The 17624-nt window shown below is 45.8% G+C and overlaps 1 protein-coding gene across 1 annotated transcript in view; it reads left to right on the top strand.

Annotated features, from left to right (window-relative positions):
* The window catches only part of FMOD (fibromodulin), a 36624-nt gene extending 20322 nt beyond the window's left edge, over positions 1 to 16302 (top strand). Inside the window, exon 2 of the mRNA XM_075850647.1 lies at positions 16075 to 16302. Coding sequence (XP_075706762.1) covers positions 16075 to 16226 — 152 coding nt within the window. The 3' untranslated portion in view covers positions 16227 to 16302. The remainder of the gene's footprint in view (positions 1 to 16074) is intronic.
* Positions 16303 to 17624: the final 1322 nt, after the last annotated feature.

Here is a 17624-nt window from a genome sequence, read left to right as displayed (position 1 = left end):
CTATCTATCTATCTATCTATCTATCTATCTATCTATCTATCTATCTATCTATCTATCTATCTATATATATATATATATATATATATATATACATATATATATATATGACAGCATATCTATAGCACTACGACCCTATATAGCTATGGATAGGATTAGATACAGCGGCTCAACAGACAGTATCTCACATGTTAGAATTAGATATAAGGCCCAACTCGCTGACATTGCGGCTCCAGCGCTGGACCCAGGAAAGGCAGGAGAGGTAAGTGTAAGAATTATTTTGCTTTTTTATGTGTTACTGATTATTTTTGTGTTTGTGTTTTTTTATAAATTCGGTTTTTGGACTACTACAGATTCGAGGACTACTTCGATAACGGTGTTTTTTTTATTCTCAATAAAATGGTTAATGAGGGTTGTGTGTGGGATTTTTATTTCAATAAAATATTTTATCTATGTCTTTGTATTTTTTTAAACTTTATTACTACCACCTTAGTAATAGCTGCTGGTTGATTGACCATTAATAAGGCGGGGCTTGATGTTAGACATGAAGAAGCTAACACTAACCCCATTATTACCCTGGTATTCACCGCCACCAGGGGTACCGGGAAGAGCCGGGTATGATCCAGTACCCGACCATCTGTAGTGATGGAGGAGTACATGGCGTGGCCGCAGGCTGTTATTATCAGGCTGGGAAAGCCCAAAAACTGTGGCACTTCCCATCCTGGTAATGCTAGCCTGCTGCTGCTATGTTGTATTTGGCTGGTTATAAAAATGGAAGAACCCCACATAGTGCTTTCCAATTATTATTATTATTTTTTTTGAAAAATGACGAAGGGTTCTCGCGATTTTTCATAACCAGCAATATACAACACAGCAGCAGCAGCCTAGCATTAACAGGGTGGGAAGGGCCACTGTTTTTGGCCTTTCCCAGCCTAATAGTAGCAGCCTGTGGCCACCCCAGTGCCCAACCATCAGTACAGATGGTTGGGTACTGGATCATACCCGGCTCTACCCGGCATCCCTGGTGGCGGTAGGTACCAGGGTAATAATGGGGGTTAGTGTTAGCCTTTTCACTGGCTAACACTAAGCCCCGCCTTAGTAATGGACGCTGTCCATCAGTCAACAACCATTATTAAAGCGGTAGCAATAAAGTTTAAAAAAAATACAAGGACATATAAAAAATAGATTTATTGAAATAAAAAAAACAACACAGCCCTCGTTAACCATTTTATTGAGAATAAAAAAGCCGTCATCAAAGTAGTCCTCGAATCCAACGTAGTACAACAACCAAACCTGTAAAAAAAACACAAAACAGAACATTAGTAAGGGCCTGTTCACATCACCGCAGCCCTTCCGTTGAGGTGTTTCATCAGAGGCTTCCGTCGGGTAACCCCTCAACAAAAAGGCAAACTGAAACCTCAGCTTCCGTCTCCCTCACCATTGATCTCAATGGTTACAGAAACGTTGCTAAAGGTTTCCGTGTGTCACCATTGTGACAGGATTCAGTTGTTTTGCATTGTCGACTGCGCTATTGATTCCGCAAAAACAGCGGAACCTGTTCACAACGGTGAAAAACGGAAACCATTAGCAAAGTTTCCGTCACCATTGAGATAAATGGTGATGATAACGGAAGTTACGATTTCAGTTTGCCTTTCTATTGACGGGTTACCCGACGCAAACCTCAGACGGAAGGGCATCGGTGATGTGAACAGGGCCTTAGATACAGGGCCCATGTGTATGTGTGATACTGTTTGTTGGACCCTGTACCTAAGTCTAAGGTAGGCTTAGATACAGGGTCCAGCAGACAGTAATCTTATACAGTCCCTAAACATTGATTGTCTATCCTCAGGTTAGGCCATTAATAGCTGAAAGGTCGGGGTCCGAATCCCGGGACCCTCACCAATCAGCTGTTTTGAAGGGTGTGCATCGCTCGTATGAGCGCTGCTTCCCCTCGATTTCCCTTAGATGCTCACACTGTGAATCGCTGCACGTTCGTGTCGGTGATTCACAGTGTGAGAAAGTGACAGTAATGAAGGGAAAGTAGCGATCGTATGAGTGATGCACCCCCTTCAAAACAGCTGATTGGCGGAGGTCCAGAGATTCAGACCCCGACCCATCAGCTTCAGCAGACTGTAATATTAAACTTACCCTACTCTTCGGCCGCAGCGGAGGTCCTGACTCCATCCAGGGTCGGGATGTTGTGCGCAGCGCATAGCGTCGTGACATCATGCGCTGTGACGTCAGAATCTCCGCTGTGCTCCAGAAAGAGGGGGGTAAGTACTGTCATTTACTATTGTAACAGGGACCCGTGTAGTTTTTACATAGGCCCCAGTTACTATAGTAACTTTTCATTGATGTGGTGCGACCCCTATAGTTACGCCACTGGTGCTGGTGTCAACTGTATCTGCGTTCTCATATAAATATTGCAATTTTGGTGCTCTTCACTCACAGTATTCAAGTTTTTCTTACCTTTCTAACATGGGCAGAGTGCCCTGCACTGATCAATAAATAAATATGTGAAATATCAATGTGATTTGTTCCCAGTAAACAAGGTTGTTGTTTGTTCCGTAATATGGGCAGATCGGACTTTAAAATAATTTGCTACATTTTAGTGTTCTGTACACACTGCTCCTACAACCAGTGCAAGTGCTGGTAGCACTGGTGTTGGGTGTAATAGAGGTATATGATATGCTGTCATTTGGGAGTTAGGGGAGACAGCTTGTTGTTCAGCACTCGTTTTCTCCTTTCACAAGGAGCTATGTATGATCGCTTGTCCCCATACATTCCTATCATGTCGGCAGCACGGCTCAGGCTTTGGCAGCTCATTTCGGATGCCGGTCAGCTCCTCAGATCTTTAGTGACGTCATCCGGTTTGTCAGCAGAATTACCATCTCCATCCATGAACAGTGTCGTCCTACTCGTATGTGATAATAAAAAAAGGTGTTCCAGAAATAATATCACTTTCTGGGACGAAAACAAAAACAAAACAAATTCCCTTTATCCTAGAGATCCTACATGACTGGAAAACTTGTTAATTCCATCCTCTCTCCCCAAACAATTACTTTCAAAGTTGTATAGGTGTCCACTATTGAACGAAGCATCAGATAAACCTAAATACCTGATAGCTTGGGAAAAGGAACTAAGTGTCACAAATTCTCGCAAACTCTCATGGCTTCTCTAGATGCACAGGTATGCAAGAAAACTCGTTTAAAACAGTTACCAGGTGGTATAGGACTCCTACTTATCTTCAATGTATTGGACTTGTAAATCTAGATAATTGCTGGAGATGTGACGAACCTAATGGTACTATTTCGTATATATGGTGGGACTGCCCCAATATTCGTTCTTATTTGTCGGATATCAATATTTCATTAAATTGTATATGTCCTAATTCTATTAAACTCACTCAGGAGCTTATTTTGCTTTGGTGGTCCCAAGGGCATCACCACCCATCTAAAAATGATCTCGCCACTCATTTGATTGCAGCAGCCAAGATGCTCATTCCACTTCAATGGAGAAGTTCAGATCCACCTACGGTTGCTATGTGGAGAGAAAGGGTTTATCAAATATGCAGAATGGAAGAGTTAGCCAGTTAAGAAAATAAGAATAGGGATCTCTTTCTCAAAACCTGGTGGCCGTGGCTGGATCATGTCCAAAACACTTAAACTCCGTTCCAGACATCTTCCTTTTCAAGTAATACATGTCTTTCTCTTCCCCATAGATAGATCTCTGACTATAATTTTTATATATATTTTATTTTATTATATACTGTGTATATATATATATATATATATATATATATATATATAAATATAAATGAGAGAAATCCCCAAAAAGTTCCAAAAAAGATATGTGATTGATTCAGTCAATAGCTGCAACGTTTCCGTCCTGCTATAGGACCTTTTTCAAGCATACTGACACACCAACACATGCAGTATATATATCATGTGCCTCATTATCATAATGAGGAATCATTAATAAAGTGCACAGACAAAAATATAGTACAAAATATGAGTAAATGTATAAAAAACACATATTACAATTATGAAGATTGTGTAAAGTGATAAAATCCAGTGTAAATATGGAAATACATTTAAAAACAAACGTAATATAGCCTGATTATCCCTTAATCAGAAATGCAAACATATGAATAAGGGGCAAGGTCTTCAGGCCACTCACCAATCGCTGACTTGATGTGTAAATGAATGGTCTATTCATTATTCATGTTGGCTTCCACGTGTAGTTAAACTATCTGGCGTCCTCCAAACAGAGCTGCGCATGCTCGTGTCATCATCACAGACGTGTCCGGTTGCGTAGCAACCACACGACGCTTTGTTTATAATGCACGCGCAAGAGGTCCGAAAACGAACCTCCGCAAATCAAACACAATGTTACTGCATAAGGAGGGCCATCAATATAGAATATAATTGATAGATTATACCAAGTCTGTATGTCGACATCAAAAGGACAATAGTCCAAGAGAAGTACTAACTAGCCTTAGTGACGCGTCCCTCTCTTGACATCCAGCCCGACCTCCCTGGATGACGTGGCAGTCCATGTGACCGCTGCAGCCTGGGATTGGCCTGTGATTGGCTGCAGCCTGTGATTGGCCTGTGATTGGCTGCAGCGGTCACTTGGACTGAATCGTCATCCCGGGAGGTCGGACTGGAGGAAGAAGTAGGGAGTTATCGATAAGTAGGAACTTCTATTTTTTTTACACGTTGATGTATATTGTGATCGGAAGTCGCTGTCCAGGGTGCTGAAACAGTTACTGCCGATCGTTTAACTCTTTCAGCACCCTGGACAGTGACTATCTCCTGACGTCGCGTAACGGAAAATCAGTGACTCATAAGGTGGCAGTCAGTCAGGGAATGCTGACTACGCAGGCGCCAAAATTTAGCCGGGTTCGGTCAAAACGTGTTCGGCCGAACGCGGTGAAGTTCGGATTCACTGCGAACCGAACTTTTCCAGATGTTCGGACCGAAACCGGGTTCGGTTGTCCCTGTTCGCTCATCTCTAGTGGCAATGACCAAACAAACCTCCGTTCGTGCGCAGTGCGCACGCGCCGTGGTCAAAACCATGTGCACCTGGCGGCGGCCCTGGCGCATGCGCAGCGCGCACGGCAGGAGGGCTGATGCCATTAAAATCAATGGCATATGAACATTGCTTATGCGCACACGTCGGGACCGCAATCATGGAAACATGATGCGGAAACCCGCGCGTGCGCAGAACCAGCTCAGTAGGAATGAAGTCAAGGCAAAAAGGTAGGGAAGACACTGAAGGTATGGAAAAGCCGGAGCTGTGTATTAGACTGGGCAATCATATCTCTAAGGGAAGCTCTTTTATTGAAGCAGTAGGACATGGTGATCTGTGCCTAGGTCTATACAAAATAGTAATATTTGAGAAAATCAAACCGAGGAATGCCTCAATGTTTGATATATAAATGCATACAGTAGAGCTGTTATAACAAAGTGACAAAACAACAAATTAATTACTAACTGTAATACATGTGCCTGTATCAGGCTTTTATACATACAGTATATAAAGTTTTGGTTAAACATTAGAAAAAATGGCCATAACGAACAATATAGACATGTAAATATTTTGGAATTTTCTTCTTTATCTTTTTATATATCCAATAGTGTTCATATTATGTTACCATTCATCTTACACATCAAGTCAGCGATTTGTGAGTGGCCTGAAGACCTTGCCCCTTATACATATGTTTGCATTTCTAAGTAAGCGATAATCAGGCTATAATACGTTTGTTTTTAAATGTATTTCCATATTTACACTGGATTTTATCACTTTACACAATCTTCATAATTGTAATATGTGTTTTTTATACATTTACTCATATTTTGTACTATATTTTTGTCTGTGCACTTTATTAATGATTCTTCATTATGATAATGAGGCACATGATATATATACTGTATGTGTTGGTGTGTCAGTATGCTTGAAAAAGGTCCAATAGCAGGACGGAAACTGTTGACTGAATAAATCACATATCTTTTTTGGAACTTTTTTTGGATTTCTTTCATTTATTTATATATATATATATATATATATATATATATATATATATATATATATATATATATATATATATAATAAAATATATATAAAAATTATAGTCAGAGATTTATCTATGGGGAAGAGAAAGACTTATGTATTACTTGGAAAGGAAGATGTCTGGAACGGAGTTTGAGTGTTTTGGACATGATCCAGCCACGGCCGCCAGGTTTTGAGAAAGAGATCCCTATTCTTATTTTCTTAACTGGCTAACTCTTCCATTCTGCATATTTGATGAACCCTTTCTCTCCACATAGCAACTGTAGGTGGATCTGAACTTCTCCATTGAAGTGGAATGAGCATATTGGCTGCTGCAATCAAATGAGTGGCGAGATAATTTTCAGCAGGAGGGAAACGTTGCAGTTGTTGACTGAATAAATCACATATATTTTTTGGAACCATCGGAGTGCTGTGGGATTTCTTTCATTTATGCATGATCAGGGGACTGTAGAGTGCGTACACTCCTACCGGGGGGGGGAAGTGGCTTCACCTACTCACCTTCCCCATTAATGGCCATACCTTTTCCCAAACCCCCTGTCCCTCTAATAAGACTCAGACACTTGGGTTGGATAAATTTGGCCACAGCAGCCATTTTATTTACAAACAAACATCAAGAACAACAATTTACAAATAATAATAACAATGGAAGGGGAGTCCTTGGAGCTACAAAAGTCTGTCACGAAACAGCCCACCTGCATAGTATTTTACTCCCAGCCGTCACCCTACTGGCTCAGGGGCACCGTTATACCTGCAGTTGGCTGACCTCAACCGCAACCACTCCCCGGGACACCACCCAGCGGGAGCCCAAATTGACCACTCCCCGGGACACCACCCAGCGGGAGCCCTAATTGACCACTCCTCGGGACACCACCCAGCAGGAGCCCAAATTGAGCAGACTACCAACCATAATAAATTGGGGAGGGACCATACCCCCTATGAATCCCCCCCCCCCACAGTAATTTACCACCAACTCCAAGGACCCCCAATCCGCCACACGAACATACTTAGACACCTTTAAGTATGCGAGCCCCCACCCAACGAGAGGGCCCTTTCGATACCTTCCTGCAGGCGCAGAGTCCACAGGTCGATCCCCACGGCCGTCAGGTGCACACCATCACCTAGCCAATAATTACCCTGGCCATCCTCGAAGTCATAATGACGCACGAAGACCCCCCCATTTCTCACCACGAAACCCGAAACTGCCCGATTAACCTTAACCCTGGCTTTATTCAACCGCTGCACCGATCTTGCATGCCGCCAAACCTTCCGCGGGACAATCTCTGACCACACCACCTTAATAGCCGGGAAAACGGACCATAACCTGAGTAGATCGTATTTTATATCCCTGATCAATTCCCGAAAAGGACGACTACCCAAATCGTTACCCCCGACATGTAACACCAAGACATCCGGGGCCCTGTCCATCAGCGCAAACCGATGCACGTCCGGCAACACCCGACTCCACAGCATCCCCCTACTCCCCAGCCACCGCACGACTACATCCTCCCGCCGAAAACCCAACTGCCGCCCGTCTGGACGAACATCCGCCCGCTCCGCACCCCAATGAACGTAGGAATGCTCGACGATCCACACCAATCGGCCCGCGGGTCCTGAAAAATAAAACCACTGATTAACAAAACGAGTAAGGATGCAAGCGAAACATGGAGGAGGAGAGAAAAACGATGAGGGGAGCCGGAGGGAGTGTAGAGAAGGAGGGATTACGACTGGACTATCATATAAACTGAGGGCGCACATACAGCTGGAAGCGGCGGGAATCCCATCGACCTATCTGCTTTACCACTTCCTCACCCAACCCCCATGCCACCGCCTCCGTCGCTGCCCCAATCCGAAAAGAATGGGGGGAAAACAACGCCTCCTCCAGTCCCAACTTCCGCAGACACCTACGAAAAACCCACGTAAACTGATACCGGGACATAAAGGACCCATCCTCATGACACAACAACTGTCCCCTACGCACCGTTGAGACCTCTCTGAACCCCGCAAAGCAGGCGACCGGGCACATCCTGACCCCCTTGGCCACCCCCAACACCACTCTCTTACCCCGACCCCCTTGATCCGTCTTAGACCGCCGGATCCAGAATTCCACACTCCGATCCGTTACCAACACATCTTCCATTCTCAACCCCCCAGGTCTCCTTGTGCTGGGAGCCACCAGCTCCCCGACCCTCAGGGCCCCAAAAAATGCCCACGAGAATGCCAACCTATACAGGGTCACCTCGTAGCTGGAAAAACAAATGTCACACAACACCCCCCACAACTGTTCCAACAACATAAACGACACAGGGCGCCGCCGATCCGGCAACATCCTCCCTCTCCTGTACCCCCTCAGGGCCTGGCCAACCAAAAAACTTTTTGTAACATCCGTGTACCCCCGGACCTTAAAACCAAAAGCCAGGGCTGCCACAAAACGATTCACCTTGGACACTGACCAGCCCGCGATAGAGACTTGCCCCAGAAAAACTAACACCGCCACCACCCGATCCTCATCCGTCACTACACCCTCCAGAACTGCCAACCAACTCTCCCACTCCCGCCACGCCGAATCATAAGCAGCCCAAGTACCCTGCGCAAGCGAAGCCTGAATCAAACCTCCTGCGGCTCGTAACCCAGCCCCCACAACCATTCCGGGCAAGCGATCCCGTCCTCCTCCGCGTCCGGAGCCACCATCCTGAACCGCTCCCACTGCAAGCGAGAAAGAGAATCTGCGATGTCATTTTTGATCCCTGGCACATGAACCGCCACAACCCAAGCGTTCAAAGACAAGCAACGTAAAACAAGGTGCCTCAAAAGCCGGACGACCGGGGGGGATGACGCTGACACGTTGTTAATGGCCCCCACTACGCCCAAGTTGTCACAATGGAACCGTACCTTGCTGTCCCGAAACCTCTCACTCCAAATTTCCACCGCCACTACTATGGGAAACAGCTCTAGGAATGCCAGGTTCTTCACCAAACCCAACTCCGCCCATTCCTCAGGCCACCGCGCCGCGCACCACTGACCCTTGCAGTAAGCCCCAAATCCCACGCCCCCCGCAGCATCTGTAAACAGCTCCCAATCCACGCTGTCAACCACCGGGACCATGATCAAGGACCTCCCATTATAACGATGCAAAAACTCAAACCAAACTGCCAAATCTGCCCTCAGCGTCTGTGTCAGACGAATGAAATGATGAGGGGCTGTCACCCTAGCCGTCGCTCCCGACAGCCGCCTGCTGAAAATTCGGCCCATGGGCATAATCCTGCAAGCAAAGTTAAGCTTACCCAATAATGACTGTAAAGCACGTAACGTGATCTTACGCAAATGTCTAGCCCGGTCCACCTCCGCCCGTAACGCTACCAATTTATCTTCCGGGAGCCGACACTCCATCCTCAAAGAATCAATGGTGATTCCTAAAAAGACCAGACAGGAGCTAGGTCCTTCCGTTTTGTCCTGGGCCAAAGGCACACCGAACCTCTTTGCCACCCACTCTATCGTGTTCAACAACGTAGCACAAACCGAAGACCCGCCTGGACCAACACACAGGAAATCATCCAAGTAATGTATGACCGATGAGACCCCCGCAACCTCACAAACCACCCACTCCAGGAAAGAACTAAAAGCCTCAAAATAGGCACAGGAAATAGAACACCCCATAGGGAGGCAGCGATCCACAAAATAAGCCCCGTCCCAATAACATCCTAACAACCGTATGCTGTCAGGATGCACAGGGAGGAGGCGAAAGGCCGACTCAATATCCGTTTTTGCCATTAATGCACCCACACCATAGCGGCGCACCCACGCAACTGCCGCATCAAACGACGTGTAAGCCACCGAGCAAAGTTCCGGAGAAATCCCATCATTAACCGATCGCCCCCTCGGGTAAGATAAATGATGTATGAGCCTAAACTTATTCGGCTCCTTCTTAGGCACCACCCCAAGTGGTGACACCACCAGCTCTGGTAAAGGGCAACTCTCAAACGGACCTGCCATGCGCCCCAACTCCACCTCCTTCCGCAACTTATCCCCTACTACCCCTGGATACTGCAACGCTGAACGCAAACTACGCAAGGTAAACGGCACCTTGTGAGCAGGGGCAGGGATCCGGAAACCAACCCGAAAACCATCCAACAACAAACTTGCCCTGGACCTATCAGGGTACCTATTTAGAAAGGGCTCCATGTCTTCCCTCCTCACCGGTGTCCGGCCCTTGATTAGCGCCCCCGGCCCCTCGTCCTTTTCCCTTCCGAAAACATTTAACCGCTCCGTGAGAGATCCCCCCGCAGGAGGAGCAGCTATGTTTGAACTTACAACCCGATCCGAACTTACACTGGCCCTCATTAAACTGCCAGCAGAACCCGGATTTTCCTCCTGCCCCCCCTGCTCCCCCCCCCGAAGGCAATGAGGGGCCGGCCACCCCGGCCCCACCCCCTTGAAAGGACTGGCCAAAACGCACTGGAGCCATGACCCGCAACCATAACCCTATGTCTTTGTTATCCCACCTAATGTCAGGTCTCACTGCCTTCCGCTGCCGGAACTGCTCATCATAGCGCAGCCACGTCTGCCCGCCGTAAACTCGATGAGCCTCTCCGATAGCATCCATATAACAGAAGAGGCCGGAACAATGTTCCGGCGTCTTCTGTCCAATGACGCTTGCCAAAATAGCAAAAGCCTGCAACCAATTAACAAAAGTTTGGGGAATCAATCGATACCGACGTTTTTCCTCCTTCTCCTTCTTGCTTTCCAACCACTTCCCTTTATCTAAATTGAACTTCTCCAACGGCAACAATGAAAAAAATTTCCACATATTCATCCCTCCATATCTTTTCCCTTACTTCCGGTTTCAGATGCGCCCCCAATGGGCCCTCAAAACAAACATAGACCTCGCCCTTCGCCTTATCGTCCAACCGCACCTCATCCACTGCCACATCCATTTCTGTCTGCACCGACACTGCCACGCCCGATTCCCTAGACACTACCCCAGCTCCCCATAGCGTGCTATCCACCACTGCAGGCCCCGACGGCCCCACCCAAGCTGCAACCGGGGATGGAGAACCTATCGCCCCCCCTCCGCATCGCGCCAAAAGGTCACGCACACAACACAACAATTCCTGAATCTCACCCCCACCACCCGTACTTCCTGTAATCCCCCTGCTACACCCCGGCAATCCCGTAGGCAAAAGTGAACCCCCACCCCCTACCCCTGGGGACCGAAATACAGCAGGCAATGAAAAAGTAGGAGACAGCGACTCACCGGGCTGCGCAGGTGCTGTGTCCCCACCAGCCGGGGCGAAGGATCCATCCAGACGTCCCTCTTGGTCACCGAACTCACGGTCGTCCACTTCATCCTGCCCAGACGGGCCAGGACAAGCGCCGCATGCATGACATCCCCGACCTTCTGATGGAGCGCTCCGTAACTGCGCCGATGAACTGGGCCTCTCCGCCCGTCTGTTGGGGGGCTCGACCACCCTGCGGCCCGCAGGTAGCCGCCCTCCTGCCCGCCGTGTCACCACCGACCGTGGCACACGCCTGGAATTGGTTGCATCATCCTGGGTACAGGTGGGCCGCCCGACTGGAGCATCGCCAGCACGGCCCACCGCAAGTCCTGGGTCCCGTCGTCTGGAGGCAGAGGGAGGTCCCGGATGCATGGGCGCCTGCCCTACCACCTCCGCTGAGCCAGGCCGGCTTCCAGGATTCCTCTCAGACCAGGCCGTCCTGCTCACGGCAGCCGAGCGAGGGGCCCGGCCTGGAGGGTCCCTCGTGGGGCTCCTTACCCTGCGCCTGGCTCGTGGCATCACTTCCGGGCTCAACCTCTCCGGAGGCCTCGTGCGACGTGACCGCCGCCGGGGAGGAGAGGACGGCACCGCCTGCGCCCCAGATCCAAACACGGCCGCGTCCTCCGTACTCGCCCCTGAACCAGGGGGCTCCCCATCTTCCTCTCCTCGTCCGCTCACCGCCGAGCTCGGAGCCCCAGACAGCGGGCCGGAAAGCCCCAGCCCCTCCGCTAGCCAGGCCATGCCTCGTTCTGCTACTGCTGCCCGGAGCTGGGTAAGTAGTGCATCCATTGTCAAATCCTGGACAAGCTTCCCTGTGCTGCTACAAGCTTCCCTGTGCTGTTACTAAAGATGGCGACGCCTTTCCCTCTCCTACCCTTAAGTAAACTGACCTCGCCCCCCTCACATCCGCCCCCTCCTAACCACACCCCTAACTCCTTAAAGAGGCTCTGTCACCAGATTTTGCAACCCCTATCTGCTATTGCAGCAGATAGGCGCTGCAATGTAGATTACAGTAACGTTTTTATTTTAAAAAAACGAGCATTTTTGGCCAAGTTATGACCATTTTTGTAGTTATGCAAATGAGGCTTGCAAAAGTCCAAGTGGGTGTGTTTAAAAGTACAAGTCCAAGTGGGTGTGTATTATGTGCGTACATCGGGGCGTTTTTAATACTTTCACTAGCTGGGCGCTGTGAAGAGAAGTAACATCCTCTTCTCTTCAGAACGCCCAGCTTGTGACAGTGCAGATCTGTGACGTCACTCACAGGTCCTGCATCGTGACGGCCACATCGGCAGCAGAGGCTACAGTTGATTCTGCAGCAGCATCAGCGTTTGCAGGTAAGATCGACTTACCTGCAAACGCTGATGCTGCTGCAGAATCAACTGTAGCCTCTGCTGCCGATGTGGCCGTCACGATGCAGGACCTGTGAGTGACGTCACAGATCTGCACTGTCACAAGCTGGGCGTTCTGAAGAGAAGAGGATGTTACTTCTCATCAGAACGGCCAGCTAGTAAAAGTATTAAAAACGCCCCGATGTACACACATAATACACACCCACTTGGACTTGTACTTTTAAACACACCCACTTGGACTTTTGCAAGCCTCATTTGCATAATTACAAAAATGGTCATAACTTGGCCAAAAATGCTCGTTTTTTAAAAATAAAAACGTTACTGTAATCTACATTGCAGCGCCTATCTGCTGCAATAGCAGATAGGGGTTGCAAAATCTGGTGACAGAGCCTCTTTAACTCCTTCCCTTCCTAACATCCCTGATCATGGTGGCCTCCCCCTATGGCATTCTGCTGGGACCAGCCTGTACTTTATAATCCACGGATCTGGATTACCTGCTAGCCCCCATTACCATGTTGGAATTTGGCACAGAGTGCTGCTTTTATATATATATATATATATATATATATATATATATATATATATAAATAAAACAGAAAAAGAATGGCGACAGCACACTGCGACACTAATGCCACCTAAACCACAAAATATATAAATAAATATGCATAACTGCTAAATCTATTTAAAATAGGGAGGTTCTTAGTGCATATTTTGATCAAAAAGTGTTTGACCACCTGCCAAGACAAGGCGACCTCTGTAAGGTGGGGACCTACGCTGCACATACACCCAAAACTGGGACTAAGCCTACATATATACCTGGGGATGGTAGGATCCAGCATTCAACTAATTAAAATCACCCAGGGCAGAATGGGAGGAGTGCAAGAACAACAAGTGGAGGCAGACACTAACCCCACATATATGGATCACATAAACACAACAAAAATTTGAACAGCACATTCCAACAAAATGATATAAAATGAGCACCTGTGACTAGCAGTGATGCATATTTATTTATATTTTGTGGTTTAGGTGGCATTAGTATTCGCAGTGTGCTGTCGCCATTCTTTTTCGGGCGGATTCAGACGAACGTGTTTTGCGTCCGTCCCGGCTGCGTGGTCGGCTCGCGCGGACCTAGAGAAGTCTATGGGGCAGTGCATACAGTCCGTGAGTTTTGCGCAGCGTTAATGCGCTGCGTAAAACTCACGACATGTTCTATGTGTCTGCATTTTTCGCGCATCACGCACCCATTGAAGTCAATGGGTGCGTGAAAATCACGCATGCCAAACGGAAGCACTTCCGTGGGACAAGCGTTATTCGCGCAATAGCAGTAAAACCACGTGCTTTTCTGTTTCCAAACATCCAAACGGAGTGTCATAAAGATGGCGGCTGCGCGAAAAGCAAGCAGCCGCGCATCCATATGAACAGGGCACACGGAGCTGTCAAGTGCCTTTTGCGCACGCAAAACGCAGCGTTTTTTGCGTGCGCAAAAACGGCACGTTCGTCTGAATCAGCCCTTCTGCTGTATATTTCCAGTCACAGGTGCTCCTGCACCTGCATACACATTTTATATCATCTAGTTGGAATGTGCTGTTCAAATTTTAGTGTTTTTATATATATATATATATATATATACATTTATATATATATATATATATATATATATATATATATATATAAAATATATTTAAGCCTGATGTTAATGCCATAGATATTATGTTTTTTGTCATGTGCGAGTTTTTGCTGTTCCAAGTTGTAGTAATGTTTTTCTGATGCCTAGGCCTTATTCACACAAGCGTATTTCATGTCCGTGTTACGCACGTTAAAGTTGAAGTCAATGGGTGCGTGAAAATCATGGATAGCACACGAACACACATCCATCTGCTGTGCATGATTCATGCAAGAGTTGCTAAGGAAATGATGAGAAAAAGAAAAACACCTCCTTCAGTTTATTTTGCTGACGTGAAAAACGCGTGGCATACGGATGACATATGCACGTAAAAAACGCAGACACGCACCCTACAGGGATGTCATACGGAACTGCAACGCGTGCAAAACGCTGCGTTTTTTACGCACGCAAAATGGACACGTTTGTGTGAATAAAGCCTTAGAGTCATATTATTCTCTGATTTGTTTGAAGTACAGTAAAAAATAGTGTAGTACCGTGTTAGCCAGAAACAATATGCAATGTCATTGACATTGCTGATTTGTTTGGACATTTTCCAAGATAGTACTAGGCATGCGTGCCTTTCCTTTGCCTTTACACCTTTAATATATGTGTTTTTTTTTTGCCTGTTTGCTTTCTTTTTTTGTCTAATAAAATTGAGTTTTGACAAAAAAACTCCCTTTATCCCAGCATAGGAAGACCCACGTCTTGTGTAAAGCACCCTTCCCATGACTTATAATTGAGAAGAGCCATGTGACCGCTGGGCTGACTACCCTCCAAGTTGTTTTCTAATGCTGAGCCCCTATGGAAATGGGAAACCCTACAAATGTTTAATGTGGCCAACTTGTGCAGGGTCCTCATTTCCAAAGACCCCATAGCAGCCATAGAATGTCATAGCTTTCCACATGTGTGTGTATACCTTCCAAGATTATCACTTCATTTAGGAGTTAGACAATCCTATCATTGTATGCATGATTATTACTCAGTATGACTAAAAACCTCCCTAATACAGATACCATTCACAGTAGCCTCAAAACTTATTTTCTAAAAAAAGAATGAATTCATTTTAAAATGTAACGTTTCCATTTCCAATAAATGTGGCCTAGTAAAATGGAAGGTCTTATAGAATTAAATGTTAAAAGGCCTTATAGTATTAAATGTTGTATTTCATTATGTTTATGCAAATACATAACTAAGAAACCAATGTGTTCAGTCTTATTTGTGTATACTGAACAATCTGACCAATCCTTATAGGGAACCTGTCAGCAGTTTTGACACCTACCTTTGATTCCCCCGATGCGGCGGTCGAAAATGCCACTCTCTGCTCTGAGTGAAAGCTCTAGCGACCAATCAGAAGACCACTAGAGCCGTCATCAGAGCAGAGGTGCGAGTCTTGCTGTGTGTAGTGCAGGAGAATTTGCACATCAAGTCCCACCTCAGTGGCACTTGCAATTGGCCCACCGGGGAATTAAACATAATTTTCTCAGTCACGCAACTTGCACGAAAAAAGGTACGTTTAAAATGCCCTCCCCCTCCCTAATATAACAGTTTACCTTTAATCGACAATTATTGTTATTGTTATTGTTGTTAATGTTGTTGCGGTTTTACTAATTAATCTTTATTGGCAATAAATTGTTACATTAAATCCTGTGAAACAATGTCATATATGCCTTTAATGCCTTAACTTGCGCAATAATTTTGATTCTATTTTCTCCAGAATTTACAGTCAAAAGTTTCTGCACACATGTGGACATCACCAGCTTCTCTCAGCTCCAAATTTTACGGTTGGATGGGAACGAGATCCAAAGTAATAATATCCCACCGGACACTCCCTTATGCCTCCGAAATGCTGACATTATCAATATGTAATCAGCAAAGAAAACATATGCCATATATGCTTTATTCACTTCTCCCTATCTGCACACAAGTCTCTCATAATTGGAAGTGACGAATATAACATGCTTTGAAGGCAAGCACTCTATTGACTACAGAAGTTACAGATTGAAAACCTTGCTAATATCATGCAAGACAAATAATGCATCATTAATGAGCTAACAGAATACTAATTAGATTACTTATTAGATTACTTATTACTTATTAGACTACTCTAAAAAAAAGACTGTAAACAATTAAAGTGGGTGATTGTAAAATCATTGGTCATAGAATCGGTTGATTATCCATCTGCAAAAAAAAAGAATAATTACAATGTATAACCCAACATTATAAGGGGTATTCCCATCATAGAATGTTATGGCATATCGCTAGTCTTCTGTAACATTCCGAAAGATAGGTATCCTGCCTTCGGCTTTTCTCCTGCACGACAGCGCTCCCAGCCACTTGGTGTGCAGAAAATTGCAACAGAGCCTCATTCAAGTGGGGAGCATCGCTGTGCAGGGAGACACTGTGAAGTAGCCACAGCACTTAGCTATTGCTGCAAATCCTTCATTTTAAGGATTAGTGGGGGTCGACAGTCAAATCTCCATCAATAAGTAAGTGATGGCATATCCTAGTTGTATGCTATTACTTACTATAGTTCGGAAAACCTCCTTAAACAGTACCAGTGGGCTGCATACAATAGCAAGTGTGAATGGTGGTCATAAAGTGTTTTCTAAGTTTTATTCACACAAGTAGTGCTTTTTAGGTTTTATTAACACAAGTAGTGCTTCATCCCGTAAAACAATGCAAGGCTATGTTCCCACTGAGTTTGCAATGCACATTAAAGGTGTAGGCCGGGAAATGTTCCTAACATACAAGCCAAATGTGTTCATAGTCTTCTATGGTCCCGGTGTATGCAACAACAGTGCCCTCTTGGCAAATATCTTGACGGTATGCATCTGCATACCTTTTAAAAACATCCTGCAAAAAAACACATACTTGCGGTATACGTGTGGTTGTTTTTTTTCCAATGGGAGTTAATAATGATGTATGCGTCTGTCAGGGCCATATGTTCAGAAGACTTTCCCAGCATATAAGATGTACATACACTGCAAGTAAACAAAGCTTAAGTCATAGGTGTTTCTGTCCTACTGTAGATCAGGTTGGTCTTATGCAATATTAAAAAAAAAATCAACATTTTATTTTGTGGGAGACAAATGCTTGACCTGTTTGTCAAAGATGTCTTAGAAGTACCGGACATACTGGACCCATCTAAAATGTTTGTCTGCTTTTTGCAATATATCCAGCTATGTACCGTATATGTTTCCAGGGCTGATGTACACATAACAATTTCAATAAAATACTTTTACTCTTCAAACACCAACAATCTTC

This window comes from Rhinoderma darwinii, chromosome 2, assembly GCF_050947455.1.
Source record: "Rhinoderma darwinii isolate aRhiDar2 chromosome 2, aRhiDar2.hap1, whole genome shotgun sequence".
Taxonomy (NCBI): Eukaryota; Metazoa; Chordata; class Amphibia; order Anura; family Rhinodermatidae; genus Rhinoderma; species Rhinoderma darwinii.
Note: the sequence above shows the minus strand (reverse complement) of the source record. Positions and strands in the feature narration are given on the sequence as shown.